The sequence below is a fragment of the Mustela nigripes genome, chromosome 18, assembly GCF_022355385.1.
Source record: "Mustela nigripes isolate SB6536 chromosome 18, MUSNIG.SB6536, whole genome shotgun sequence".
NCBI lineage: Eukaryota > Metazoa > Chordata > Mammalia > Carnivora > Mustelidae > Mustela > Mustela nigripes.
This window is the reverse complement of record NC_081574.1, coordinates 22,761,820-22,776,604: the sequence shown is the minus strand read 5'-3', so window position 1 is coordinate 22,776,604 and position 14,785 is coordinate 22,761,820. Positions and strand designations below refer to the sequence as shown.

Here is a 14,785-nt window from a genome sequence, read left to right as displayed (position 1 = left end):
TATGTTGATGACTGGTAATTTTGTTTTAAAAATATTTATTTGGGAGATTTTATTTTTTTTAATTTGGGCAACTGAACAGAACTCAGTAACTTCTTTAACTGTAACTAGTTGTTAGTGTATTATTATTAATAACTCGGTAACTTCAACTGTAGCTAATAGTCTAGTTTCTATTAGTTGAATAATGAGTCTAATGGAGCCTTTTGCATTTCAACACTGTCAGCTTATTCTTTATGAATACCTCAACTAGATGTTAAGAATTGATTTTTATCTCCTTTCCACGAAGACATTTATTCTTAAAGACAAAGTAATGCATTTGATATGACTTACTGTGGCTTCTTTTTAAAGCTGACACAATATAGCAGATAATCTAATAGGTTTCTTATTTTGATCTTCACCTCCTTAAAAAAATAGGAATTACAAAGATTCCCTTTTGAATAGCCACATAGTTGCTCAATGTCTTAGTTTGTGTCAGTTTTGGTTTCTGTCTCTTAAGCAGTAATACTATTTTATTACTTCTAAAAGAGGAACATTATGACCTTAACTAAATCTAGCTTTTGGACTTGAGATATTTGGCTGATAATTTTGTAATGCTCCTGAGCCATTAACTCTGGACTCACCTTATTCTATTAAATCTCTTGGAGCAAGGGTCAGCAAACTACAGCCTACAGGCCTAAACCAGGCTGCTGCCAATCTTTGTAAGGCCAGAGAGATGAGAACAATTTTTATGGTTTTAAAATGGTTGGGGGAAAAAAATCAAAAGAATAATACCTCCTGACATGTGAAAATTATGAAATTCAAATTTTAGTGTCCATAAATAAAGTTTTCTTGGAATGCAGCCACACTCATCATTTCTGTACTGTCTATGGCTACTTTTGCACCACAGCAGGAAGGTTGACTAGCAGCTACAGAAACTGCTTATGGCTTTCTTAGCATTTCACATTCCGTTTTGGTATGCGACACAATCAGTGATGCAGCTATGATGTGAAAGCATTTAGAGTGCTTTGTCTATCTGTACAAAAACATTTTTTTTTCCTGTTACCAGATCATTATGTCAAAACAAGAAAACTGCACTTTGAATGCTGTGCCTTGAAGGCACACTGGAATGTGGATTTTCTAACCCAAATTATATGGTAAATACTGAGTTTGTCAAGGAATGATACTGTAACTGCTAAAAAACACAATATATGTTGACATAAGCAGACCAAGCACTCATCACAACACGCCCAACTACTGGGAAAGCAACAGACATTTTAAAATGGAGTATCTTAACACATCGTGATTTCTTCACAAAAATAAGAAATGAAAGTGAGGCTACAACCAAAGTCTGTTAGCCAAGAAAGCCATTTACTGATACTTAGGTCATGGTTTCTGAATCAGTAGCCCAAAGAATTATGTCTAGAGGAAATAAAATTTAACGACTTAGCCTTTTGGAAAGAACAGTTGGTTGAAGAGTGAGGCCACTGGGTACAACATCGACAGTTAATTATAAAATGAAAAGGGATTTTGAGTATTTTTCCTTGGCTCTAAGTCAGTCAGATATTCTAGTGCTTTCCAGCTATTACTGTATTTCTTTGAGAAATCAAAGCTAAGTTTGAAGTGACCAAAGCACTGGTTTCTTTTCATAGTCTGTATGGAAATACAAGTGAGACTATTTTCAAAGAAGCTGAGAAACTACTACCTTAGTGCAGTCCAAGTGAAATCTACTCAAATGTGTTAACAATCCCTAATATGTGAAAATATACATGGAGCAGAAAAGGGTTGGGTTGGTCAAATTTAAAACCTTGTAAAAATGTAAGGTGTTCTGGTTCAGCTGATACCCATTTCACTTGTCACCTTTATTTTCTTTTTTCTAAATAAGAATAAACCCTGTTCATTGTTAGCTGGTATCTTAAACTAGTGCAAAGACCTTGTGAGAAGAACGTAAACGAAAACATACTTGAGCCTTACGTGTGTGTCCAGTCTTTCCTCCAGTTGATTCTTTGTAGCCATTCTGGGCTCATCTGCAGCCTCTGTTTGCCTGAGGGTATTTTTTAAAGAACTCTGAAACATGTTTGCATGTTACATTAAGATTAGTGTGTAATTAAGATTGCTTTTTATTATTATTCACCTTTCACAATAAATGTTTGATTAGGTCATTTAAGATGCTTTTAATCTAGACTTTAGGAGGCTTATACTTAATGAAAAAGATACGAATTCTAAACTGACAACAGCTTTTCTTTCCTAGTTGAATAAAAGACAACAGAAGAACTGAAGTTTTCTGTGATAATCAATTTTTTAATTCGGCATCAACAGAATTCTACTTTTGGAGCATTATTTTTTCCTTTTTCTCCATTAAGCACCTTTATCTGTCAAACAAGAACTGTTAAGTATTAATAAATTCAGGTCAGGAGAGCGCCTTACTCTGTAAAACCTTCCCTGGAAGATGCAACATTGAAGGATAGTTTTTATAAATCATAATGGAGTAACAATGTATATAAATCATATAAATCATAAGCTAGTGTCTGGGTAATGAGGAGCTCCTTGACATAGCATAAACCAGAGCTTAAAATCACTGATCAAAAGACCCCCTTTGGTTTCGATGGTGCTCAGAAGTCAGTCAAAAGACGATTCATCTTAACACATTTCCCCCCCAACAGTAAGCTAACAAATACTGAATCCTGGCTACAAACAAGAGCAAAGATCTACCTTTGGGCATTGTCACCAGTTGTCTTTTTGTGGTACCTTTCCAGCCATGAGAAAAAGCTGCAAAGTGATTTGTTAGGCATTGCCCAAGCAGCCCTATCTTCACTTGTTGGTGTAAGAACAATTAAAGGATGAGCTCTTAGTCACCGAGGCTGCACTGTGATAGGAAATCCTCTTACATCCTCTTTTTCTGAGGATGGAAATAAACTGAACATTGTATTGTGGGACACATGTAAGTCAAAATAGGGAATATCTGCTAGTTTATATTATAATAGAGTAACTGTTTTCACGAAGCATGACTCACGTGATTACTGCCTTCACTTTTTAAGAACATGTTCTATAAATCCATTGTATTTGATTTCTCTAAAGAAGGTAATTATTGTCAAACATGCCGTATTCCCCATTTATCTGCTGCACACAGTACTCAAGCTTCATAGTCTGTTTCTAATTGTCCTCAGAATCATTTTACCGACACATACTTATCTCAGAAGACCTGTGTTCTGACCAGGTTGTAGATCAATTTTGTCTGTAGTAATTCTGGTAGACTGTTAGGAGAAGTAAGTGTACTTTAAAGTGATTTCGATTGTCAGTGCAAAGGCAAATTTCATATAGACAGCTAATAAAGGTGATCAACCAGACTTTATTATGGGGTAGAACAGGAGGGAATTCATGGATAAGCACTGCCTTAAATGTCCCATCATTGTATTTCGATGCAATAAGTTTATCTTTGAAAATACAAACCCTCTTCACTGCACAGCGGCAAATAATTAACTACAGTATATGAAGTATTTGTACAACATTTAAAAAAATTCTTAAAAATTTTACCTATATGGTAGAATTTTTAAAAACAGGAAAAAAAAATTATCAGCTAAATGGAGTCTCAGGATAGTTGAAGTATAAGTGTCTTCGGGTTTGAGTTGAACAATTAAAATTTTTAAAACAAAATGTTTAAAATGTTTTTAAGGTAATTTTATAAATATGTACAAAATGTAGGTCTACTTGATGCTTTATTCACTCAGGTAAACTACGTACTGCATATCTAGTGAGATACGCCATCACCTCTAAAAATGATAACCACTTAGATTAAAAACAAACAAACAAAAAAAACACCTGAAAGATTACCCATTGTATGAAAACAAAAAGGGAACCCTTACAACTTAATGGAAAAGAATTTATTTATAAAAAAAATTTTTTTGAGTCTGATTCTAATGTGTACTGACTCATGTATTTCAATAATTACACAAAAGACCTAACGGAAAAATTTAACAGTACTCTAGCAAGGTAAGGAATAAATCCCCCCCTTTTTTTTCTTTTCTTCTATTTTGACGAGAAAGAACACGTCACAGAATCCTGTCCACAAAAAATGGCTATAGTACTGTGCTTTGAAAATAACCTGGCTGCATATAATTCTTAATACATCACGTGATGCTGTCGCCCTTAAGACTTCCAGCAGTAGCTATAGGTTCCAATCTGGCACTTCAGGTAATAAAAAAATGATGACCAAAAAATGCTTTAAAAGTAAAAAGTAAAAATGCATCATATCTTCCGAGAGTTCCTGAAACAGATTGTCAGATCAATGTCTTTAGCTTTAAAAAAAAAAAATTAAAAAAAAAATCTGAAAAGAGTGCCATCCTATTATGCAAATGATCTATAAAATGGATTTGACTGACATTGATTCTTCCACAAACTCATTTAAATATAAAACTTTACATTTTTAGAAAGAATGAATATTTGTAAGGATCTTGTTTACTCCATTATCCTCTGGTCTACTAGTCTATCGTGTGTTGCATTTTTGTCTAATTCAGATTTTGAAAAGTTTAGTATTTTCTTTTTGATTAAATACCAGTTCCTTAGCTGTGTAAGTTGTAAAAGATAATCTGCTTTAAATTCTCAAAATCAGTACCAAAAAATGTTTAAAGCTTATTCTAATCTCTAACATTTACAAAACTTACACTCCACTCAAAAAAAAAAAAAGGAAAACTTTTTCAAATAGTGCGTACAAGGCACAAGAGCTTCCTAGTATATTTACTGAAGCCGAACATTTTGGCATCAACAAACACACCACTTTAGTTTACCTTAAATTCAGTTTCCAACCAGCACACCATTTAGTTCATATTGAACTAAATTTCTAAAAGTACATGATTTCTTTTAATGATTTGCATAATTTAACTTTAAGTATTTGAAGAACTATGAAGTTTAACTGTCATACTTCTGATGACGGGACACAGAGATAATACAGATACCAATGGAGGATTAATCTATTGGCCCATTAAGAATTGTGAACAAATTCATTATTTTTGCTATGTTCAAGAGAACAAATAACCTAAAAAAATATGAGATTTAAAAAAAAGCCAGACTGGCAAAAAAAGATTATAAATCACTCTTCATAATTGTTTTTATAGATCTTCCCTCAATTTAAGAAGATCAGAAGAGATGAAAAATATTTTGGATATAATCGTAATGTATTAGTTGTGATAAAAATTTGCTAGCTAGTTACTTATCAGTGAACTCAGGCTTCAATGATCATACTTCTTTTCCAGCAGTGAACAAAGGCTAGAATTAGACTGAAGTCTGACAAAAATGGTGGTAATTTTCAACTGTAGGCCACTTAAAATTTATAATGAATTCATAGTCATTATAGTTCACTCAGTCTGGGGCTGGAGTCACAAGAGAGGGAATGAACAAGTCTGATATGCTACCTCCGCCTCCCAGGTAACTGATAAAGCTGTCATTATACTGTAATTTGAAATCTTTTAACTTTCAGTATCTTAATAGGCTCAATTTTCTGAATTAGAAAATCAGATGATTAAAGGGCTTTTTATGTGGATACATTGCACTACCCAAATATTTGGGTGAAAATAAGCCCATGACTTTATTCCAGGGTTTTATAATAGAAGGTATTTCTGCCCTTGATTCATAAACTTTAATACTGCTAATATTTAACAGGAATTCATGTTAGTTGAAACAACCTGTATATTGGATTAAAAATGTTGTGATTTTGATGCAACAGCTTAGAGAGAACTAACCAATTCATATTCTGCACATCCAGCCAAAGGGAAATGGGAGCAACAGCCCAACGGTGCCTTCCTGTGGGAAGCCTCTTCCTTCCACCTACAGCATTGATACCTTGAAATGAAACAGAAATCATGAAACTATTGTGTTAACTACAAAAAAGCAAACAAAAAAACTAAACCAATTCATTCAATGTTTGTTGAATAACATTCCTTGTTCCAAATTGTTTTCTGGGCTAGAGAGCTCAGATATGCTCTTGAATACAGAACTCTACATCAGTGCTTCTCAAACTATAATGTGCATATTACAAGACCAGAGGATTTTGTTAAAATGCAGGAAATGCAGATTCTGATTCACCAGATCCATGTCCAAAATTACACATTTCTATTGAGCTCCTAGCTGATGCTGATGCTCCCGGTTTGAGGCCTCGAAAGTGTTCCTTTCTGCATGTGTCCGAGGGCAGTAGGAATTTAGGAGTGACAGCAGAGTTGGAATAGGGATTTAGGAAAATCATTTCGAAATTTCATGTGTGTACAAGCACAGCAGTTCTTACTTGAGTAGGAGGGAAGGCTGAAAAGACAATGGAACTTACAGAATAGTGCTATGGGTCTAGGTACATAACTCTCTGCGAAGTATGATGAACTAATATTTTATAAAAAGCCCACAGGTCATTTACTAATATTCTTCAAAAAGAAAAGAGAATATGAAAATATTCAGTAATATAATTAAATTAAGCATATCAGTATCAGGTAACATTATTTACTATAATATATAATAATATAACTTGAATGAATTGCAAGTCTGAGAGGTAAAGCAGAAAAAAACTATTTGTGAAACTTTAAAAAACTATTTGGAATAGTAGCTATTTTGAATTGGGAAAATTCGATTTTTTAAAGAAACATTTAAATGTCACTGGTTAGGTCAATAGAATGAAAAACACGACATCATAAAATCACAAAATTTTTTTACACCACAGCTGATTCATGCTGCCATTTGGTTATTATGACCACTAATGTCATATATTCATGTGTAATAAAATCAAGCTTCTGTGAGATTTTTAATTTTAATTATGTTATTCTATCACTTATTTACAAAATGGTTATTTAGAACCAACTATGGGTCTGGTATTGTATAAAGTATTGAGGATAATGATCATCAAACCACACTGGTCTGTGTCAAAATACTGGGAAGTCTATGTGACTTACACACATATTACTCTGTAAAGTTGTAAAATATTTAACACATATGACCTCAGAAACATTGGTAATTAGAACTAATGATTCAAATACTGAAAAAAAAGTCCTATGAAACCTTATATGCTTTATAGAATTATTTCTACAAAATAGTTTACTTGTGGCATTAGTGATTTAAATTTGTATATTCAGAGTTACATTTTAAGAATTACTTTCAGAAATTTAATACTCTCTTTGCTATTTATCAAATTAAGATTGAATTTTCACTATGCTAGCTATAGTTATGATTGGTCTGATCTACTACACCACCATATACAGTCCTCTAAAACCAAAACATCAGTCAACTGGCAAATTGCCAGATCAGTATTTTGCAGTTATCACCTAGCTACTCATAAAAACCAAAACAAAACAAAGAAACAAGTTTAAAAAACAAACAGATTGTGAGGATTAAAATAGGTTAAAAAACAAAGAAAAAAAGCAGATTTGGTGAAGCACTGTGACATGAACAACTTTGTTTTAGATTCCCCTCTCTTGCTTTCTTTAGACTTTAGGATTCTAGACTGCAGTTTTATAAATAAAGATTTGTCTTGATAACTTTACTGTTCAACTCTACACTGGGTTTATGCTAACAATACATACAGTTTGTCTTGTTTGGATGCTTACGGCTTTGTTCCAAAGGGGCTCTTTTTGTATTGACTGGACGCTTATAAGTAAATAATCTTTTATATTTAAATTGATTTGGAGCAACCGGTTTAAAAAAATTTATGGCTTAAAGAAAATGATTTGGAACCCTTATTATTTTAAGGATAACGCATGCTACAGGGTCCTACTGTAACCAAAAATAGGGATGATTGCACTAACAGATATAATTATCTTTCACCACTTAGACCCAATGAGATTCTACTGATAAATGGTCAAGGTTATAACTTCTGTATATCAGAAGGATGAAAAACAAAACAAAACAAAAAAAACAAAAAAAATTGCAAAGCCCTTTCATATGACAAGAAAGTCATCATGTAAACTTCAATAGTTTAGGAACAATCCTTGCCATTTAGTGTATTGCTATAAAAACGAACTTTGTTCATCAACTTATTTCTGTTATTTGTCAAGTTAATGTTACACACTAGCTAACCCCAAAGCTAGGCCCACATTCAGAGTTCTCCAGCATGAATAATAGGATTTCAAGGGTGAACTAAAACATCTTAAAATTTCAGTCACTCAAAAATCAATAATAATATTTATGGCCTATTTGCCCTAAGGGAACTGAAAAGCTGTTAAAAATATAAAACATGACAATACAGGAAAAACATCTTACTTTCATAAAGTATGAATTTATTTTGTTTGAAGAGTTAAGTCTCATTCTCCATGGTTAATGCAGGATTGCTCATACCTTCAAGAAAGAACAAAAATTAGTATTTTATTTGTGGGGGTGGGGGAGGTGTTGCTTTTGAACAAATACAAGGCAGAGACTTGTTTATCCATCCCTGAATCTCCCCAATATATTGCTTCCAAAGGTGCCCTGTGCATAGTACAGGTTTGTAAGATGGTCACACAGAAACACACACATACACACGATACAGTGTTGGCAACTACGAGTGTCACAAAAGGCACTTTAAAAAGAGATATACAGGGGATGCCTGGATGGCTCAGTGGGTTAAGCACTGGACTCTTGATTTCAGCTCAGGTCAGATCTCAGGGTCCTGGGATAGAGCCCCAAGTGGGGAATCCGCGTGGAACCTGCTTAGGATTCTCCCTCTCCCTCTTCCTCTGCCACTTCCTCTGCCTCTCTCTAAATAAATGAACAAACAAACAAACAAACAAATAAATAAATAAATAAAATATATACCTAAGGGAGTGGGAGGGGTGAACAAAAACATGAAAGATACACTGGACATGGCAACCCTCACATCATCGTAGGGTGCTCTTCCTAATTCTACATCATTCTGGTGAAACTAACCTTTAAGTCCTTTCTCACCTCATCCTTCTCATGTTTCTCTTCCTTAGCACTCTTTAAACTTTAAACAAGTTCTCAATTCATCCATCCAAGTAACAGAAAATTAACCTAATGTGCCAAATGATTAACAGCACACAGAAACTAAGAAATCGCTTCTATGTTAATGCAGAACTATACGAGGTAACATGAACCCCTTATGAAAGAAAGGGAGCTCATTGTCTTTCTACCCCCTGAAAATTGACCCCCAACTATACATCACTTCTTTGCCTCCAAGGAAACTAATGGATTCAAAGGGCTAGTAGGTGGCATCAATTTTCGTTTAGGCAATGTCTAGTCCTTCGCACAGACTGGAAGACAGAATGGCAGATTTGAAGGTGACGAGAGAGATGAAGTTATGGACACCCACACCATGGGGCTCTTCGGAGGGCATGGATATTCCTTGAGAACAAGACTCTTTAAAGAAAGCCTGTATTTTAGGAGAATGTGACTGTAGATTAATGAATGACTTTAGAATTTTTACTTAGGACTATTTTTCACTATCACTAAATCACAAAGAGATTTCAAATAAAACAAAAACACTTTAAAGTGCAGAGAGCCAGGGCACCTAGGCTGAGTCAGTTGACTGCCTTCGGCTCAGGTCCTCATCCCAGGGTCCAGGGATCAAGCCCCGAATCAAGCCTGTATCCAGCCAAGCCTGCTTCTCCCTTTCCCTTTGCCCTTCTCACTGCCCAAGTTCTCTCTCTCTCTCATGTTGTCTCCAATAAATAAAATCTTTAAAAAAGTAAATAAAGCACAGGGAGTCGAGGTCAGGCAGCACTAGAAGAAGGTTTGAAGAAAGGACTAGAAATAAAGGGAAGATTTTCTGGCTAATAGTTCCTTAATCATGGATGTATGGTTTTATACTTATTTATAGGGACACCACACATATACACATGCACCTGCATGTATGATCACATGGAGTCCTGGTTCGAGCCCCGCATGGGGTGGGGGTGGGTCCCTGCTTAGCGGGGAGCCTGCTTCTCCCTCTCTGCCCCAACCCCACTTGTGCTCTCTCCCTCTCAAATAAATAAACAAAATGTTGAAAGGAAGGAAAGAAGAAAGGAAGGAAGGAGGGAGGAGGAAGGAAGGAAACTAGTTACATTTAAAAGAGGGTAGGTTAGGGACGCCTGGGTGGCTCATTTAGTTGGACGACTGCCTTCGGCTCAGGTCATGATCCCCAAGTCCCGGGATCGAGTCCCGCATGGGACTCCCAGCTCCACAGGGAGTCTGCTTCTCTCTCTGACCTTCTCCTCACTCATGCTCTCTCTCCCTGTCTCTCTCTCAAATAAATAAATAAAATCTTTAAAAATAAATAAATAAATAAATGGAAGAGGGTAGGTTACTATAAACATCACACACTAACTCCGTGTCCAAACTGGGATCTAAAAATTCAGCCTAACTTTAAAGCCTTGCCTTTTCTTTGCCAATAAACTATATTGACTGAGTTAAAGATTAAAATCAACAACAATAATAAGAGAAATGTGAGTGGGATTTGAAGAAATAACTGAAGTTATGGTAATTATGCAATAACTTTACTGGATAGAAATCTTTAAGTAAAGGAATCATATAATTTAAGATCTTTTTTACTAGATATTTTTCAATCTTTTGTCTAAGTTGATTAAAATTTTCCATTAAATATGTATATTTGCATCATTTTATTAAATAGGCAGTAGTAACTATTTGTTTCTTAATCTGGGATAAAAGCAATGCAGATCTTTCACAAAAATGATCTTCAGCTAACAGACATTAATCAAAGTACTTTAAAAACAGAAGTTCCTAAAGATACCTCTACATTTAGCATGGGAGTTCAACTCCGAAGCAAGAAAGATTCTGTAGGTAATATGAGGGAATTTCTGCACTATTTTCACCTTTTAAAAATAAAATCTATTAAAACAGCCAAGTAAGCACACCCTTACCAGCTTTGCCTTTTCCCGGGTTTGTGCTGCTCTCTGTCCAAGACTGAGAATCAGTGAGAAGGTGGCTCTGGGACTCTCGCAATGGCTTTGCAGGAAACGGATGGTTTTCAGGACTGAATAATAATGATAGCACAATCATATGTTAGCTCTTGAATAGTACTGAGTGCAGTGTTTCTCAAAGTATAGAATTCAAACCGATTCCCAAGAGAATTTGGGGCACAGGGAATAAGGCATGTTCACACTAACTCACAACAAGAAAACTGTTCTTCCTTCCATTCTCTTTTCTTCTTCTCAATACAGTAAGTTGACAATCTTTAACTCTGGCAAGTCTCCATTTTAAAAACAGAGAACAGGCTTCTGTCTCTTACTCTAGCAGGTGAGGGAATCTAGTTAGAATTTAAAAGTATTTTATCATCAATTTTATTTTTTAAGCTATATTCTATTTACAGCAAATTATACCAAGTTTTCATTTATGATAGTGATATAATGTTTGATTTAAAAATTAGCTTCAGGGTGCCTGCATGGCTCAGTTGGTTAAGCAACTCGGCTCGGGTCATGGTCCCGGAGTCCCAGGATGGAGTCCCGGGTCATGGTCCCAGAGTCCCAGGATGGAGTCCCGGGTCATGGTCCCGGAGTCCCAGGATCGAGTCCCGCATCGGGCTCCCAGCTCTGCGGGGAGCTGCTTCTCTCTCTGACCTTCTCCCCTCTCACGCTCTCTCTAGCACTCTCTCTCTCTCAAATAAATTTTTTAAAAAATCTTTAAAAGAACTATTGTTCTTTAAAAAAAGATAAAAATTAGCTTCTGTGTCAATTTAACTAAATACATTAAATAAAAAATATAAGGGTTTGTAAGTGGTATATGGATATGGAAAATAATATATGAAGGTAAGGGTGGAAAGACAAGTTTGAGAAAAATTGTCCTAGTGTTTCTAAAGTGGACTAACTAGTCTTGAACAAAGAATTCTCTATCCTTCATCTTTGAAACTGAAACAACAAATTTGAGCACTATCTTGCAGAAATGTTGAAAACATCTGACATCATCAGGTCTTACAAATGTGACATGTAATTTGGGGCATAAAGAGTCTTAAAAGAAGAACATAAGTTTTAAAATTTAAGTAGACATGCTACATATCGACATTGAATGGCATGAAAATATATACATGAAAATAACATTTCACTTAGATAGAAAAAAATATTGGCATAGAAACTGTATGTGTAGTTTTAGAATACTCTGAAATAGTAATCACAATAATGTTCAAAAGAAAAAAAAATACTTGAAATTCTTCCAAGAATAATTCCACATAACGTGAGTTTGACTATCCTACATTTCTGAAAAGATAAGCTTTTGTTCCTCAATAATTACCTCATACCTAAAATTAGAAAATATTTCAATTTTGTGCAACTCTAACATCCCCTTGTTGAAATTTGGGAGGCAAATCTTTAAAAATAAAAAGCATGTCTCCTATATACATGAAAAAAAACACCTTTTACTCTCATCGTTCTTCAAGAGAGGGACCAGGTACAGCATAGTAACTAGGTCCTGGTTTAGGGACTCCTTGCAGATTCGTTACTGCTAATAAGACTCTAACAAATGGCAAGGAAAGATCCATTCATTCAACAGTATTCACGAAGTACCGATTAGGTCCATGGATATAGTCTTTGATCACATGGAAATTTCATTGTAATTGAGAAGGAATAATAGTAAATAGCAAATATATAATAAGTCTGGTGACAGAAAAGCCTATGACAAGAGAAAAAGAGAGCTATGGGGAAGTGGAGGAGCAGGTTGCTACTTTACAAGGAGTTTTCAAAGATGGTTTCTATTGTGAAATTACACCCAACCTAGACATAAGAAAAGGTCACAGAACATTCAGATACAAGGAGGAAAAATGGTGAGGGAGAAGCATTGGCAAGTACAAAGGCACTAACTAAGGGACAGGCCTGGTATACTTGAGGACCAACAAGATCTGCGTGTCCGAGGATTGTGAGTGATGGGAAAGTGGCAAGAGATGACATCAGAGAGACACTGGGGTCAGATTAGACCAGACAAGGTAAGGACATGCATTCACTTTTACGCTGGTTAAGATGGGAAGGCAGGGACGCCTGGGTGGCTCAGTTGGTTGGGCAGCTGCCTTTGGCTCAGGTCATGGTCCCAGCATCCTAGGATCGAGTCCCACGTCGGGTTCCTTGCTCAGCAGGGAGCCTGCTTCTCCCTCTGCCTCTGCCTACCACTCTGTCTGCCTGTGCTCGCTCGCTCTCCCTCTCTCTCTCTGATAAATAAATAAAATCTTTTAAAAAAAAAAAAAAAGATGGGAAGGCAGTGGAGAGTTCTGAGCACAAGAGCGACACAATCTGATTCTTAATGGAGAACAGGCTAGAGGCAAACATGGAATCAGACACATCAGTAAGGAAGGCATAAAAATAATCCATGTGAGAAATGATGGCTCAGACCAGAAAGCAGTCTGAAGGTGGTAAGAAGGTACTGGGATTACTGGCGTATTTTGAAGGGGCACACCAAAGGATTGGTAAATGGAGTAAATGCAAGGTAAATGAAAGAAGAATCTAGGATGACTCCACGGTTCCTGGCCTGAGCACCTGGGAGACTCAGGGTCACTAATACTGCCATACGGAAGAAGGGAGGAGAATGAGATTTGAGTTAAAGGGGAGGGTGACGACGTCTGACAATCAGGAGTTGTACTTTGCTCCTGTTCAGTGGGAGACGACTTTTAGATATTTAAGTGCGAATGTTGAGTAGACAGACATAAAACTCTGGAGTACGGGGGAGAGATCATCACCTGCCCTCCTAATTTGATGTGGGCTAATCAGGGGAAATTATAGAATTACATAAAAGATACTTTAGCTGTCGAAATCCAATCCCAAAATTTAAAGGAAAGGGAAGAGGAGCCCATAGTGGATACAAGATCACCTAAACCAGGCAACAGTGCGAGACCTAGGATTTCTCCCAAAGCCTGCAGTACACGTAGTAGAAGGAGGACAACTATCTCAGAGACCCAAACCTCCTTGAACTACGAAAACCACTTAAAAGGCAAAAAACAGGACTGAAGAGTACTAGCGAACTTTATAAAAGTGAAAACATTCTAAATAATCTATTAACCCGAGATTTTTCTGCATCAAGATATAAGAAAAACCCCTAACCCGTGAATGGTCAAGCAAACCAAAATTCAGAGGGCACAGCCCACTGAGACTCTGGTGCTTTTGAATGACCCCATAAATCACATCAGAATGGCCTCCTCATTAACGTGTAGAGTCTGGTCTGTACCAAGGTCAGCCTAGGAATGGGGTGGCCAATAGGCTTCATCTGGTGACAATTTAAAATGTTTTGGAATGGCTACCAGGGTCAGTGACTCAAGAAAAATTCTGGGGTCATGATGGGCTCCACCATAGGAAGTACTGTGATCAATAAGAAAGCCACAGGAGATGGGAGGAGTGTGGGTACAGGTGTTACGTACATGGCATTCCCAACTAAGAAAATCTCTAAAATTAAACTAAGAATGAAATGCTTATGCTCTCGCTATCAGCTTTCATTTCAAAATCAGAGATATTGCCTTATTCAAATAAATCTGTCTTAAACATATAAAAACTAGTGTTTCAAAGTTGCAAATGCATACATAACATTAAAAGTTTAAATAGTTTTGCCTTTTGCTAGTTAGTACCAAAGTCAGAATCAAATTTTGAGGTCTTCCTCAAATTCGTGGCAGACTAGAACCAGAAGAGACTTCAAGCAATGGCAAAAGTCTCCAGACACTAAATTTCCAAGACTCCTTCCCTTTTCTTTCCACTGACGTGGCTCAGATAATGTCTACAGGTTTTGAACAAGCATTAAGAATACAGTGCACTCTTAAATGACACACTGGACCAGATGGACATCACAGATATATTCAGAACATTCCATCCCAAAGCAACAGAATACACATTCTTCTCTAGTGCACATGGAACATTCTCCAGAATAGATCACATCCTGGGTCACA

The 14,785-nt window shown here is 36.1% G+C and overlaps 1 protein-coding gene across 1 annotated transcript in view; it reads right to left on the bottom strand.

The window, feature by feature from the left end:
• Positions 1–3,302: 3,302 nt before the first annotated feature.
• Positions 3,303–14,785, bottom strand: part of ZDHHC2 (zinc finger DHHC-type palmitoyltransferase 2) — a 72,567-nt gene continuing 61,084 nt past the window's right edge. Inside the window, exons 11-13 of the mRNA XM_059384173.1 lie at positions 10,797–10,909; positions 8,203–8,277; positions 3,303–5,808 (exon numbers count right to left, since the gene is read on the bottom strand). Of these exons, the coding sequence (XP_059240156.1) occupies positions 8,237–8,277; positions 10,797–10,909 (154 nt within the window). The 3' untranslated portion in view covers positions 3,303–5,808; positions 8,203–8,236. The remainder of the gene's footprint in view (positions 5,809–8,202; positions 8,278–10,796; positions 10,910–14,785) is intronic.